The 17,515-nt window shown below is 28.5% G+C and overlaps 1 protein-coding gene across 1 annotated transcript in view; it reads left to right on the top strand.

Annotated features, from left to right (window-relative positions):
• LOC107438306 (pituitary homeobox x) overlaps positions 1-8,239 on the top strand; it is a 65,311-nt gene extending 57,072 nt beyond the window's left edge. Inside the window, exon 3 of the mRNA XM_016050565.4 lies at positions 7,308-8,239. Within this exon, the coding sequence (XP_015906051.3) occupies positions 7,308-7,829 (522 nt within the window). The 3' untranslated portion in view covers positions 7,830-8,239. The remainder of the gene's footprint in view (positions 1-7,307) is intronic.
• Positions 8,240-17,515: the final 9,276 nt, after the last annotated feature.

The raw sequence follows: 17,515 nt of genomic DNA, 5'->3' as shown, positions 1-17,515 counted from the left end.
ATACAGTAAAAAATTCCGAAACAAATTGCTATAAAAAGTACTGGCACTCAGGATGCACTATTCGTAAAATCTATTTTTACCAGAAAATGTTACGGAACAAAACATCTGACATACCGTAATTTTTACAACAATAACTGCCTTAAAATCACTGAATCTCTTAACTTAAATATAACAGCAAAATTTATGGTATATTTTTCGGTAAAAGTGGATTTTACGGATAATTCATCTGAAGACTTTATACCGTTATTTTAATATTTTACAGTGTACAAAATTTTCAAAGGAATGATTGACATAATCATATATTAAAGGACTGGGATGCATCACTAAGTGACCGTTGTTATGAATATAGGGAAAAAAATGATTTAATAGATGCTCTTTATTTTCATTTATTTATTTTATTTTATTTTATTTTATCTTATATTATTTTATATTATTTTATATTATTTTATTTTATTTATTTTATATTATTTTATTTTATTTATTTTGTTTTTTTATTTTATTTTATTTTATTTTATTTATTTTATTTATTTTATTTATTTCATTTATTTTATTTATTTCATTTTATTTCATTTATTTTATTTTATTTTATTTTATTTTATTTATTTATTAGAGTAAAAATTATAATTAGGTGAGAAACTAATAGCACATGGATTCAGAAAGTTCCTATTAACTGTGAAGAAACTGTAAATAAAGACATTCATTCAATTTAATAATGATCCACTCCTTCCTTTAATTAAATAATTCTTCAAAAAAAGTCGACAACATTAAGGGAGAAAAGAAAGGTGAAAACATCAAAACCGGTTTGATTATCCGATGAAGCTTGGAATCGTTTCAGTAATCACCTTTAAATTTCTCTGTCAATCAAATATATTCTGACATTTAAACTTCTGCCTTCATTACTCAAATAATATATGTGACTTCTGAGGTGCATACGGTGACTTTTGACAAGAATTCTATAAATAAAAGTTAAGGGCGGCCATTATGGAATATTCTTTCTGCTACGGAAAAAATATCTTATATTTCTAACATTTTCATGTTCTAAATATTTGCGATAAAAGATAAGACACAGAAATAAATTCTAGGTGGTACAAAAGAAAAAAAAACAACTATGCAATATTACAATTTTTTTCGACACACTCTTTACGTAAAAAAAGAAAGAAAGATGCCAAACAGTTGTCTTGCTGTTTCTCACTGTTCAAAGAGCATTCCACTGGACATAAAAAATCACATGATAGCACCAATTATAATTAAAAAGTATTCAGTTATCTCTGGCTATCATAAGCATAAAAATAATAACAGTTAGGGTAAACTAACCAGTGAAGGAGCACTTAAGCTTCGCTTGCCTTTTAAAAAAATATAATAATTTCAAAATTCGTAATTTTAGTTAAATGACACTGTCAACATATTTGTTACTAATTGCAAATTATGTAAAAAAAATTGTAGAGATCTTACATAATATTGTTTTAAAGTTTTGGAGGTTAAAATCCAAGTAGTAAGAAGACCAAGTGAAGGAACAGCTCTTACCAGTGCATGAACACACAGTAAAGGAACACTTAATTTTGGTTATTTTTTAATGCTCTTTATGAATTTATGAGCAATACAAATATTTAAAAGCAAACCTATTCTTGAAATTATAACAAATAAATACTTGGAAAATGTTAACGTTTTTTGTAATCATGAATGGAAAATTAAAATATCAACATATTAACACATACTGTTCATTCACTGGGAAATCTATGCCGAGTAAAGGAACATGCCTGTTCCCTCACTGGCTAGAAGTTGTTTTTTGTATTTTTAACATACTTTTGATGCGGAACATACTAAAAGTACAAGAAAATTAAAGTTTATCTTTTATTTTCATTAACTTAGAAAAGAAAACAGTAAAGGAACGCTTGTTCCATCACTGGTTTTTCATCGTTTGGTGATCCAGTGAATTAACACCCCCTTATCTCAGTACTTTATTATGCTATGATGCTTAAAAAAAATAAAACGTAACTTCAATAACTATATTTTGAATTCTCCTTTTCACAGTGAGAAAAATAAAACTATTACATGCAATTAATTCCACTTCAAACATATAAATACAGACACTCACCTTATAATTTTTTCAAAGAAACAAGGTGTTGCAGAGATAATAACAAATTCAAAAATTTTTCTAGAGAAGTCTATTTGACCAGGTAATCCAAAACATTGCTAGATGACTTCCTATTGCTTGGCAGTAAGCTATTGTTATCGATCAATCTAAAGAAAAACTTTCAAATTCTTATTTTTAATAAATATATATGAAATATTCCTTCACTGGGTAGTGTTCCCTCACTGGTTGGTTTACCCTATAAAGGTTTTCTCTTGATATGTATCTATCCCTCATTTTATAGTATTATTTATTATTATTTTGTGTTTTGAATTTGATTATTATTTAAAATTAAAGGCACCAAACTAAAAGTACTGTTGCTTTATATTATAAAGTAATTGTATGATATTACTTTATTACACAACATTTAATGATAAACATATATAATTACCTTTTATCAATTAGTGATTGAACAGTAAGTAAGTTAACTAATTTAACAAGAGGAACAATTATGAGTTCGGGCAGTTGAAGAAGAGCATGGAACCTCGAAGCAATGAATTTGTGTTGTTAAAAAAAAATTTTTTTTTCCTTCCTAATTATTTAAGTTATAATATAATATAGTTTCCTAATAATTTAAGTTAGGCTGCATTTTTTTCTTTCTTTTTTGTGTGTTTTTGTTTTGGTCTTTTTTTATGTTTTTGTTTTTTAAACTTAATTTTTGATAAATATTTTAAAATATTCTAAACTAACTTGCAGTGATCGGAATACTTTGCATAATGTCTTCTGAAAGTTGAAAATAACTTTAGTTGAAAATTAATTTTAAAAGCACTCTATTTTCATTGAAAGAGATATACTTAAATTACTACAAAAACATATTTTTTCGCTTAATAATTAACTTCTTATTTCTAAGTAGACAAGTTGGAGTTGCATTTGGTTCGTATCCTTCTCAATTCTTCAGATCCATTTGTGCTCATTTGATGAAATTTTTAATTAGAATATGACATACTTGTGACAGAATTTCAGCATTTAATTTCCTTCTTTATACTTGCGTGGTTGTACGTTTGTTAACATTAAACATTTCATTTTAAAAACTCCTAAAAATAAATTCCGAAAACACGATCTAGAATGACGATTCCTATCACCTAAATTTGTGATTACATGATCAACCCTGATATATTCTCCATTTTATAATTAAGTAAAAATGTCAGTATTTCTATATAAAATGAAAACACAATGGTCTAAAACAGTTTCTCGTTGTTGTCGGTACATTTTTATTGGCCTGAAAATCACATGGTATGTTTTCCTAATTGACAAAGAAGATCCAGATTTTTTTTGGTTGTCATTGGCATAAAATCAATAAATGTCATAAAGGCATTTTTTACTCGCACAATATTTCTTCATTCCTTACCTTACGATGTTTAAATGCCACTTTAATCTATCATTCATCCTTAGCATTATTTTACTTTATTACTGCTGCATCCATTCTTAATATTATTTTCGCTTCCCCTTCAACGACTACGATTTTTAAACTCGTACATCTCATTCATTAATTTAAGATTAAATTAAACTTTTGCGGAATGAAATCTTTATAACTCTAACCCCTTACTTAAAATTAAAATCATCCCATGGTTCAATAAAACAGTTTCCTGTCTGTCTCAATGTACCCCCACACCAATGAATATTCAATAAGTAAGCCATTTTCTATTGACTTCTGGCCATACATTACAATCTGCGCCAAACTTACCCGGGCACAATTATTAAGATACTATTAATCAATCGTTGACAAGTGTTATTACATTGTAACGCAGAAATACAATACTGCACCATAGGGGTCGGTTTAGCGAAGACACAGCCATTTTAAATAAGCATGACATATAGCACCGATACAATTGTTCTCATTCTTTCCCGCAGAGTAGCAATAGGGGAAAGGGGGCCCTGGCCCACCCCGTATTCCTGTCGCATTACATAAAATCAACCACACCAAAAGGGATTAAGTGGCCCCCGTTATGTCGCCCTTTAAATCGAAGGATGTCCCTTTATAGCACACTGAATATTGCACGTTAATGGGCGGCTAGAGATTTCCCATCAGTGCCGGGGCGGCGCTACTAACCAGACAAGGGCTACATTAGGATAGGATTAAATGGTGACAAAGGGATCGTAAAAAAGAACATCTAAGGAGATATAGGTACGATAAATAACATTTGTTATTGGATGCAGATTTTGTTGTTGGAGATTATCTGTATGCTAATCTCCAATGCATACGATGCTAATTTAAAAATTGAAATAAATTTTATTATGCCTTCTGTAAGTATCTATGAAGCAGTTTAAATTGGATCTTCTGTAATGCACAGAAGAAAAATTGCCTTATTTGTAGTTAGTGCTAGCTTTTATTTATTTGCTTTCACAAGTTTAATCTAAAATTTTTTTTTTTAAATCATTAAAACTTTATTTAATTCTAATTATTATTCTGAATGTATTTGATTCGTATTTATTTAGAGTCAAGTTAATTTTTTAACATATATTCAGTGCATTTATTATACTCTATATATTGAGTATTATACACATTGATTAGTGTTAAATAAGTATTATATTTATCCACTGTAGAATATTGAATACACTTTAACCCTTCGACGCAGATGGGGCACCGGTATCCCTTTTATCTATTTTTTTCTGATACTCTAATTGCGAGAAAATATATACTTTGAAATTTTTTAATAATGAAAAGCAGTCTAATAAAAACTAAAAAAATCTATTGGATTATAAAAATTTTATTTATACTAAAATATAAAATACAAAAAAATGTAGTTTGAGTTTTTTTGTATTCTTATTCAAAAATGTATCAATAATAGATTTTATAAATTAAAGAAATTTTTATGATAAGTATCTGTTATTCATCACTAACTACAAATAAGGGCAAATTTGAAAAATTATTGTTTGGAAGAGAATCGGGTTTGAAAGATTTTACTTTTAATGCAGATAAAGGCACCGCATTTCAGTCTGTATTTCACAACCATAAGGCGTTCTAAATATAATATTTTTCACTCATTTTGACTTTAGAAATACAAAATAATGTAAAAAGTGCGAAAAATATATTTAATAAAAATTCTGCGTCAAAATGTTAAAGCACTCTTCATTCTTTAATTTCACGGATTCAAACTAACATTTTTTAAAATAAAATCTACTCCACAATTTGAAAATTTCCTAATTTAATAAAGTAATAAATTGTTTTTTAAAATAAAAGTTTCCTTCCGTAAGTAAAGAATATTTCTAAGGAATATTACACGCTTTTTTACGAAAACACTTTATCTTCATTTCAGAAAACATTTGAACTTGTAAAAATTGTAATTCATCCGTTTTCAAAAATTATTTAACGGAATTTCAGTAGATCAAAGTTGTCAGTTTTATTCTAAAAATATAAACTATATTAAAAGAAGGAATCTACATTTTTATACAGGGTAATTATCGTACAAAAATTGTTGAAGATACGATAATTTTAATGTTCTTAAAATAAATAATAACTATTAACAGATGTTATATTCACAGTGAGCAGTTCGTTTAAGCTTCAAGATATTTATGAAAATGTTTAGAGTGTACGAAACAATTAACATTCTCCGCTTATCAACGATATAAATCTAATATTATTGTTATTTTACTTTTTGTGCAAATTTTAAAATAGTATCTGCTACATACGTGACAAGAAAATATTCTTTTACATTTGCATTATTAAACTTTTTCTTTTTTTCTTTCACCACTTTTTTAGTGATTAACTTTTAAAAAGAATCTCGATTAGTCACTGCTACATGACTTCTGAAAGAGAGGTATACCTTATAGAAGTTTCAAGAAGTTCAGAGAAGACATTAGAAACTGTTTTAAAACGTTCATATTTTGTTGAAAATTTTGATTCATAATATTTAAAAGGGACAAACAAGTTTCAGACGCATGAAAACAAAAGGAACAGTGATTCCAAGAAGACCAAAAGTTTGCTCAAAAGCTCAAAATAGTTTAAACTGTGATGTCAACAGGTTAAATAGCAAACAATTTTTGTTTAAAGATGGCTAGTTTAACTCTCAGAGAAATTAAAAATAAGAGAGTGGATCATCTACTTAAAATTCTGTTAATATTACCTATATTTTATTTATAATATATATATTTGATTTCAAATGTCAAAATTTTGAAAAAAGGGAAGAAAAAACTGTATGAAACGGCTCTCTGTATGACTCTCGGTGACATAATAAGTAAATAAGTGAGTATCTGTTTAAAGATTTAAAATGGTTTAGACTCACACTGTAAAATATTGTCATGTACACCAAAATTTCTGAACACCAAAATTTCTGAACACTAAAAATGGAGGCAACTACTTTACTTCACAGTGGTGTTTCACTAAATGTTCCATTACACCAAAACAGAGGATATTTTCTGGTGTAGTGAAACATCTAGAATGTTCTTTTACACTAGTAAAGTACCATGCTTGTTATTCAATAACATTAAAATTTATAAGCACAGTAAGATATGGTACACATAAGAAGCGGTAAAATTATTTCATGATACAATCTAAAGATGCAATTTAATGATATAATCTATATCACAATACCAAAGTGAATCGAAGTTAAATATTATAAAATTGTTTTATACAATTGACAGATTTATGTAAATCTTATGAGAACATAAATATCTTTATTATACAGCTAAAACATACATACATTTTATAACAGTTTATATGAGTAGTTTCTCAAAATAATGCAACAAAAACTTACATTTTACATTTGTAAATGAAGCGCCATATTGTCACCATTTTAAAATTGCACAATTATTCTCCTTTAAACTTCTAATAAGGGTTCAAAAGCAATTGTTATACGTTAAAAATATGCCCTACTTTCATACGCAATTTAATTAAATAGTTCAAATATGTACTAATTAATCGCTAAATTTTGCGAACTCCAAAGAACACAACCTTCTTCCCCGACGAGCTGCAAATTGGTGTAAACTTCATCAATTATTGGTTATAAAGTTTAACTATATTCTCTGAAGTATGTAAGAACGCTTGATTCAGTATTAACTTGAAATAAAGTAATAATTCACACAATTTTCAGAGTTTTTCAACGACAATATCGGACAGATATTACACCACAGTTTTGATAGTGAAGATAGAGTAAATATTATGAGTTAAAATGAACTGTATAGTTATTATCAGTATTTTAGAAACTGTGTACTAATTCTATTATTTTCCCCCCCGCAGGTGTGGTTTAAAAATAGAAGAGCTAAATGGCGGAAAAGAGAAAGAAATGCCGCTGCTGAGTTGAAAAACGGTTTCGGCAGTCAGTTCAATGGACTCATGCAGCCATTTGATGACGGCCTATATCCTGGTTACTCTTCCGGTTACAACTGGGCAGCTAAAGTGCCCAGTCCTTTGGGTGGTAAGAGCTTTCCTTGGCCTTCCCTCAATTCCGTCAATCCTCTTGGACAATGTTTCAATCCATCAACTCCACCCGGAATATCTACAGCCAGCATTGTACCATCCGTTAGTATGAATCCAGGCGTCAGTAGTGCTGGTGCTCCTTGTCCTTACGCCACGCCCACACCTCCCTATGTGTACAGAGAACAATGTCCCACTATGACATCCAGCATAGCATCTCTGAGACTGAAAGCCAAACAGCATACAGCTGCTGGCTTTGGGACATATGCTGGTAGTGTTTCTCCAAGACAAACGCCCACTTTGTCCCCGTGTCAATATGCGGCTGTAGACAGATCAACTGTATAGTACTTATTCATAAACGATTTTAAAATTTTACCATTTATAAGTGAATTTGTAAAGAGCAAATCAGCAACTGAGTAAGCAATCACGTGACAAGGATATTCTGACTTGTATATAAACCAAGAATTGAACGAAAGATTGGGACCACGCGCCATAAGTTTGTGGCTTTGTAATCATGTGGTAATGCGTCTAATGATTCGGCAAGGTTATGGATTTCTGAATTTGTTAAATCTAGCACTGGACTAGTCAAAAAGAGCTGCTTATTGGGTTCAACTCATTTGTACAATTAAAAAAAAAAGAATTACGGAAATATGATTGTTAATTATTTTGTTAAATTATTCTCTGTCAGTTTTCCAAATATTTAAGAAGGGAAGACATTTCTTTTAGAAGTTTCATCAAAAAAAAATTTAAAAAAATGGTACTATATACATCTATTAAGGAGACTATTAAGTCGTCAATTAAAAAACGGTAAATTCAACTGCTCTTCTCCCCTTTTTCAATTTTTGTTATTTTTTATTCAAATAAATAAAAACAAATTAAAATAAATAAATAAATAAAATAGCTGATGAATTTACTTGCAATGGCAAAATGGATATGTACCCAGAAAATAATTATTAAAATAAAATTGTAATTTTAATTACAAATGGACTACATCAAACCATTTGCGTCTTTTTTTAAACTCATAATTTTAATTTCGACAAAAAGGAAACTTAGCAAAAGTTTCTTTTAAGTTATTGATTTTGAACTGTTTAAAAATGAAATCACAAATTTTACTGAAAGTTTACATAAATTATTTCAATTACAAATACAGTGGATCCCATAATTGAAAATATACAACTCCACGTTTTATTGATAGAAACAAATCATGAGAATTGAACTAACATAGTGTAAAACATAAAATAAATTAATAACTAGTAAAATATATGCTAAATTTGGCACTTGAATGGAAAAAAAAGTTGTGCCTAATTGTTTTTGAATTTAAACGACAGGACTTTTATATGATTATTTTAAAAACCTCATAAAACAGAGTATATATGTTTAAATTAAAATTCAATCAGATGCATAAATACATAACAAAATATCAATTCAATTTTTATTTTCAGCTTGAAAATAAATTATGCAAAATGTTTGTTTAATTTCATGGTTCTTAATTTTGATTTATTATTTAAATGTTCTGATAGATTTCTATTACTTTTATAGCTATATTTATTTCTTAATTCCTAATTATTAATTATCAACGATTTTGCCTGTGATTATAAAACTCAGCGCTCGATTTTATGCTTTTAAAATAAGACACTCGTTTTAAAATAAGACACTCGCTTTTAAAATAAGACAGTTTTGAGAACCGCGATGTCTTTAAAAATTAAAGAATAATAATGTATCATGAAGAAATTTCCTTAATTTGATAGTTATTTATTAAAAATACATAATCTAAAACATTAAATTGATGAAAATCGATATTTTTTTGAATAAATTTTTCATTTTATTTCAAAGCTACGTATTTGATTATACAAATGCAGTTTTGCATTAAATTAAAAGTATTGTAAAAAATTCTTACTAGCAGTATCCTTTGAGTACTATTTTACTTATTGAGTACTATTTTACTTTCAGTAACATTTTTACTCATCTGGTGACAAAAGAGCAAAACAAATTGAAGAGACATTACTGCATCGTTTTCAGTATCAAAAACTATTAAAATTACAACTTAAATGTGTAAATATTTAAGCAAATTTGTCAATGTTGTTTTTAAAATCAAGCCATGATAGAAGTATCAGATTCTCCTTAAAAATAACCTTCAATAAGGGCTAATTTTCAGGATGCCTGTTGTACTTAACTGAGTTAATTAATCAAAAAATTCAATTTTATCTTGTATTAAGGCTACACAGTACCCTAAAATTCGCAAAAATATGCAAAAAAATATTTTTGCATTTTTGGGTGGCTAATGTGGTTGGGAAGCAAGTTGAAAAATTTTGCATCTGAGATCTAATTAGTTTTAGAGATATTAGGATTTTTCCGAGTTGTGTCAGACTCACAATTTGACAAGCGAGGGGGCGTGGTTAGTTTCGTTTTCTTTTAAATCTAATTTTAAAACTTTTTTTTTCAAAAAAAGACTTACTTTATTTCGATGATTATTAATTTTCACTTTCTCCAAAAGTTATCAAATTTCACTTTCACTTCTAGAAGCATTGTTGTTTATTTATGTTCGGTGTTTGATGGATGCGTTCTAAAGTTGTGTTTTTACTAAATTTTTATTTATAAAAAGTCTTTTTTAAGACTAATATTTTTTAATTTATAAATACATTCGTAACAGAATATTTGTTATACTTGATTGACTGAATATTTATATAATTATGAATATTTATATAATAATAAATATACTATTTCTTTAATCCTATTGCTTTGTTTGTCTAAACCAATGTTACGTGTATTTTAGCCGATACAGGTTACATATAAATTTTAAATGTGAAAAAATATAATACTATTAATATTCAAGTAAATTAGTGTTTTTGGACCAACAATAAGTTTGTTTATAATATATTAAGAAAGTAGGACTGTACAAGCATTTTTAGTTTTGGTTTTATGGTTCTCTTTACTTTAAATGTCATTTTCTCAGACTTTCTTTCTTGTTGATACCACTGTTTTCGATTCCCTAAGGCTTTTTTCCCTTTAAAGATAAAGCCTTGAAATTTTTTGTAGAAACTTTTATGTATATACAGACCAAAAGTTAGTATGGATTTCAGTGTGAGATGTATACATTTTTTTTAATAAAAATTTGAAGTTGGAGTTTTTAGAATTTTCGGGTTTTCCACGTGTTTAGTAACGATAAAAATAATTAAGATTCAACTAAGTATCAGAGCATCAAATCCATACTAACTTTTGTTCCTAATAATCTAAGATATTTATATTATTTAAAATAACTGAAAAATTTTGAAAATTAAAAAAGTTATAAAAATTTAAAAAAAATCTTGAATTTTTTAAAAAATTTTAAATTTTTTAAATTGTGGTTTGTCGATTTCCCTTTTCTTTTTGAAAATCAGTTTAATAATATAATACAAATGAAAATCTATTATTACTTTTAATATTACTGGCCTTAAAAATTTTTTTTAAAAAAGGGTACCGTGTAGCCTTAAATCTTATTTTTCCTGCACAATTGCATTTTTTATGTCCTCTCTGTCGTTAAAGTTTTCAAAGGAAAACGTGATAAAAGAAAGGTATTAATTTCAATGATTTTCGATAGCTTATTAACATTATTTTCAACATCCACTATGTAATTTCTTTCCATTAAGTAAATGAAATTTTAATATTAAAATTTAAGCTTTTGTATTAATTCGATGATAAAGAAAAGGCTATAATAGGGTAGAATATGAACAAAAAATAAATCTAAAATGAAAAGATTTTGTCCAATGTTTATAGAAATTGCACTATTTTTTTATCATTTTAGATGAAAAAAAATGAAATGAGTCACTTCGCATGGAACGCAAAATTTTTCGATTTTATTTTTAAAGAAATACAATGTTTTTTGTAATTTTGCTAAACAAAATAGCGTTCTTATTCAAAAATCTCATACATAATTTTTTTTCACTTGTTAACTTTTTAAAAAATGAAATTGTGCTGTTTTTGAAATGATTGTTGTTTTACTAAATTTGATAAAATTAAAAATTATCAACTTCTAAAAATCTATACATACAAACTGGGAATTTAAAACATTTGATTGAGTCGTTGATTAATTTTCTTACAAACGCAGAAATTTCTGAATTTGGGAGTAGTTAGCCCGAGTTTTTTTTCCAGTTTTCCTAGAGTACAAGAGTGTAATAGAATAGAGTAACTCCTACTATATTACTATTAGTTAAAATTTACCTGTACTCGCAAATTTTAAATAATACAACCAAGTTTTAATACGGGCAAATTATTAATAATCGCTTATAAACCAATAATAGAAACGACGTAAGATTCCAAATTTAATTTTCTTTATAAAAATTTTAGTTACGATTTTATCATATCTATTTTAAGACTAATAATTTGAGTAATTACAAGCCTAACAAAAGTATTGAAATGTATAATTTACAGTTAATACATAATACAGTTAAATTTCAATTATTCCACTAATGGTTGTGTTTTATGTATTTACAAGTGTTGGATGTTATAAAAATTAAAATATGCAATATGCAGCCCTGTGTATGTGGATGCACATTTTTTTAAAATAAAAACATAACCACTCTTGTACATATTCACATCAATGTTCGCGTAATTTATACCAATACATCAAGCATTGGTGATCTGTATTATAGTACAGTCATGTATTATATATATTGTACAAATAAAATAAATCATGTCTAAGAAAATGCGTTTGTTTCATTTCAATAACAACACAAATGTATAAATATATGATTTGATATGAGGCTAATAAAATCTGTTGCAAATACTTTTTTTTAAACAAAAAAATATAATTTTGGAAAGAGGTTACTTTTAAAGGTCAGTAATGGGATCTTTTGTATGGAATTATATTTTGAATGACCTTCTTTGGAATATTTTCAAGTTTCAGAATTGTTATTAAATAGCTTTTGCAGATTATTCACTGTTTATAGACAAGAGTAAAAATTTTCAGGGTGCCTTTATTCCGTCACTGAATATTTTTGACTATATTTTTGATGGGTCAAAATTATATAAGCTAATATTGGAGGTGTACTTATTGAAGAAGTGCAGTACATTAAGAATTTGGGTGTAATTATTGATAACAAACTGCAGAAGAAAGGGCATATTTCTTATGTATCCGGCAAAAATGGAAGAGTTATTGGGTTTCTAAGAATTTTAAATAATACATTTGGGGTGAAATCTGATGTTCCTAGGTTGATTTATAAACAGAGAATCGTTCCTCTCATATCTCATGCATAGAGTTCTTGGAATCATCATCTAAGAAAGAAAATAAATTGTAGACCTCTTAGAAGAACACAACGGAGATTTCTGTTTCTAGTCCTTAAAGGGTACAGGACTATTAACAGTAAAAGCAGCGTGTTTGCTACTTCTGGTCTATCACCTACAGACTTAGCTGTTTCGAACAACCTTTAAGTTAGGAATAATTATTCAAGTAACTGCCTTGGCACTTTTGATGGCAAGCTTCCGGTAACATGCTTGCCTCACTCTTCATGTACGAAACATATCACGCTTATTACTTATACAAGCGAAGTATTTCTTTAGTAAAAAACCGTTTTTTTTTTCACAGATTGAAGTAAGTTGGGTGGAAGAGTTGGACTTGCTTGTGCCATTTACGAAGACGGAGTTGAAAAAGTTACTTTGCAACATTGATTAAGAGACGAATGCGCTGTTTTTCAAGCTGAGCTGCTGTGCATAAATCTTGCCGTGAAATGGATTAAAGACTCCTTCAGTAAAATAAGAACCTTGAGTATCAGTACAGATTTACTTCTTTACTTCATTTTCAGCGTAATACAGTTTCTGTAGAGCTTGTAATGGTAATTCAGTCCATGGTGTACGCGTTCGATGGTATTGCTGAAGTTCATTTTTCTTATGTTCGGGGCCGCAGTGGTGATCTCGGTCGACAATGATAGAACGGATCAGTTTACCGAAACCGCGACTTGCCTTGATATTGATTTTCCGATGTCTGTCCCGTTGTCACACTGGAAACATGTAGCTTGGGAAAAAAACTGTTTTGGACTGGAACACTGAATTCTTAACCACACCTAAAACTGTGTGGACTAAAAGATTTTTTACAGCCATTTTTCTGCTGTTGAAGTGTTGGAAATTTTTTACTGATTTTAAATTAACTCAGATTCTTACAGGACATGGAAATTTTAACAGCTACTTGTTTAGGTTTAATTTAGTAAATCGTGATTTTTGTCCCTGCGGTCAGAATGTTAAAACTGTAGAACACATTTTATTTTATTTTAATTTATATTCAAGTCAAAGAGAAAGCTTAAAAAAGCAACTGAGACACACAGCTGTTTCTTGGCCACCTTTTTCATCCTTGTTTGTTAAATTTACTGAAAACCTAAGCATTTTTCACAATTTTGTTTACAACCTAAAGTTTAATTTTGTTCTGTTTATTTTTAATTTACTATTGTATTTCGCCCCCTTACATTTGTAAGCCCCATGTTATACTTTGTGGAGGATGAGGAGTTGTAAAATAAATTTAAGTAAAAAAATAAATAAAAAAAAAAAATAAAAAGCTTTTCAATCCATGCAGCAGAAATAAAAAGAATTTATTGAAGTTTACAGTATTATACAGTATAGTCCGTTTAAATATACAAATAAGTTATCAGTAAAAAATTCTGGATCAAATTACCGTATAAAGTTCCAGCAAAGGTGCATCATCCGCAAAATATAGTGGTTATATATAGTGGTTTAAATATAGAAATAATAGTGGTTTAAATATAGTGATATATAGTGGTTTAATATATAGTGGTTTAAATATAGTGATTCAGTGATTTTACGATCATTATCACTGTAAAAATTACGATATGATGCCCGCAACTTTACAGGCTATTTACTGTAATTTTGACAGTAACAGTAATTTGTGTTGACATTACTGTAATTTGCAATTTTTTATTATTAGATGTACATTCCGGTGCGGCATCATATTATTAGATTTATCGCAATTTAAGTTAGAAGTTTAACTTACTAAAAGAAAGATTAACTATACATATAGTGTTATTTAAAATGTAATTTTTGGAATTTACCATAATTTTTCCATAACTGAATAGATAATTTAGATTCTATTTATCTTGTTGAATTTCATTATTTAAATTTATAGTGAAATGTTTTAAAATCAGAAGGATCAACAAAAGAAACATGTACTCGATGACGGAAACCGAGTTCGGTGAATTCATTATCATGCATTGTTTTACTTGCACTAGCCTAAATACAGTAACCAAAGATAAATAATTGATTAGAACGTGTGATAAAACCAATTTTTGATTGTTTTGAGCTGCAAGCTAGAAAACTGCTTTAATATAAAATATTTTGATTTATAACTGGAGTTGAACAGCAGACCCAATTCTGAATTTTCGACTATCAATGTACAACTTCATAGCCTTGAAATTCTGAATCCATTCCAGAAGCCAAGGGAACTCTTTTGTCAACCATTGGGACAAACTCGCCATTGTAGAGGACCCCTTTTCGATTAAACTAATTCTCATTTGCGTTTCATGGAATGGAAAACCACGACAACCTCCCTCTGTTAGCTAACGGCAAGGAGATTCTAATCCATAATCTCTCGACCACTGAAGATATTTTACATCAGCACTTTGGTTGATGCGCACCAAGAGCAGAATTCGTAGCAACCAGCTTCCGCTGAGATTCGAACCAGGGTCGCTTAATTGGGAGGCGAGTGCTCTACCTCCTGAGCCACCCCCGGCCTATTATAAAATATTCACCAAATGATGACGAAAACTCACTCTTTGGTATGGAGCGGCAAACCAGTGGTCGGAGATAGTTTTAATGTAGATAGTTACATGTCTTCTTTATAAGTACCTCCGCCATGTCTTTGAACGTGTTTACACCAAATTTAGTGCAGATCATTTCAGAATTGCGAATTTGTGTATAGTACATACATATAAACATTATGCTTTATTTATGTAGATGGTGTGAAGACAATTAAGCTATATACAATAATGCTAGTGAAGTTCTTATAAAGCTAATTATACTTTTCTTAGAATCACGTAGTAAGATTCTGATTCGTCTGAACCAGAAAAAATTACACTCAGCATCTAAGGGAGGGAAATATAAAATTATTTTTGTTACACATTACTAGCGTTTTGATAATTAAACAGAGGTATTCTTTATAACACTTTTGCAAACATCATTACTCGTACTCTGAAGTTAAACATCATAACTGTAAGACCGAACACCTCTTTTCTTACAACACCTCTTTTCTTACGGAACAAACTTTATGACCACGAGCCATAATTATACATAACATATTAATTTTTAAAATTTTTAAGTTAGCATATTCTTATGTTGTTGTTGTGTGTCGTTTTCACAAAAAAAGTTGTTATTTTCGATGTGGGTACTCAATTTTCTGTGATAGGCCCCATTGAAAATAATCTTGCTCCTACCTTTTCATCAAACGATACTATAACCATGCGAAAGAATTTCGAATCCCTCTGGTGTACCAACAGGACGAAGAAAAATCCTTGAAAATGTTTAGTTTTGACCAAATGCTATTAAGTTGTTCTTCGAAGCTCTTTCGACAAGCAAAATAAAAAAGCTGCATCTTTTACTTAAAACTGTATTTATTATGATACTTTAAAAAATCGACGGAGCCCTGTGATATTTTTCCACTTAGATGAAAGTCATTGAAATGAATGAATAATTTTTAATTTCTTTCTGACACTAAACAATGAAGTTTTGAAGTAACCTTTTTAGTATTAAGAAATTAGATCACAAACGCTTTTCATTTTGACAAACCTGTGGCTACTTTTCCCATCGATATTTTGTACCATTTTAGGCTTAGTATGTTAAAGAGGCACAAGACTTAACATGGTAATCATAAATAATTGTTACAAACTGGCAAAACTAAAAAAAAAAATTAAAAAAAGTTAAACTTGATAAATAAAAATACAATATATTTGAAAAATAGCTCAAGTTCATATGATGCAAGGTAATAGGAGCTCACAAAAGGCAAAAGTCACTTTTCATATTACAATAATTTTTCAATTTTACAAGGATATTTAAGACTGTTTTTCAAAGTGCGTCATAATATAAAGTAACTCTTTTTAGCGAAAAATGTACCATTTATGAAACCGTTTGTAACGGTAATTCCTGATCACTAGCAATTTTTTGTCAATCTTTAACAGCTCCATCAATGCTAATTTTGAAAATGGCACAAAACGTCAGTATAAAGTTAAGAAACAGCTTGGGAAATTGAAAAAGCATTTGTGATCTAATTTATCAATATTTAAAACGCTACTCCAATGTTATATTATCTGAGCACATAAAAATAGTAAAAATTTAAGAATTATTCATTGATTTTAATAAATTTCCTCTACACTGAAAATAATTTCGGATCAAATTACGCAATTAACTAAAGTCATTTCATGTACATCATCTTCAAATCATTTTTACCGTATCCATTTTTACTGTAAAATATTAAACCGTAATTTTTACAGTAATATTTATTTAATTAGAGTGATTCCGCGATTTTCCGGTAATTATTACTGTAAAAATTGCTGTGAATCAGATATTTTTTTCCAGATATTTTGTTGCGGTAAAAATAATTTTACTGTTAAAAGTAGAGGCAACCTGAGTCCCTGTACATTTCAACGTAATTTGATCCAGCATGTTTTAGAGGGTAGGAAGGAGGAAAATCTTCCCAAATAGGCAATTTTAAAAATTTTTGTTTAAAATATTTAAGTTGTTTTTTCCATTATAAAGTCCAAATAATTCTTTAGGGCGAGATAATATTTACTAATGAAAATTACAGCTTTGGCTTAAGTGCTCGGCACTTAAAATCTGGCTTTATTTACTTCGTTTACCGAAAGAGCTTCGAAAAATAAAACTTAAAAAGAAGATGTGAATTTAAATTCTGCATAACTTTACACTCCATTCCCTCTGTTTGAACTCTGTTAATGCATTATTTTTACTATGTAACTATTATTTTTATCTTGAAGAAACTCACATTCGAAAGTTATTTCTTTAACAACACTCCAAATTTAAATTTCCGAGAATAAAACAACAAA

Source organism: Parasteatoda tepidariorum, chromosome 6, assembly GCF_982258835.1.
Source record: "Parasteatoda tepidariorum strain Cologne lab strain chromosome 6, Ptep-v5.0, whole genome shotgun sequence".
NCBI lineage: Eukaryota > Metazoa > Arthropoda > Arachnida > Araneae > Theridiidae > Parasteatoda > Parasteatoda tepidariorum.
This window is presented reverse-complemented; position numbering and strand designations above follow the sequence as displayed.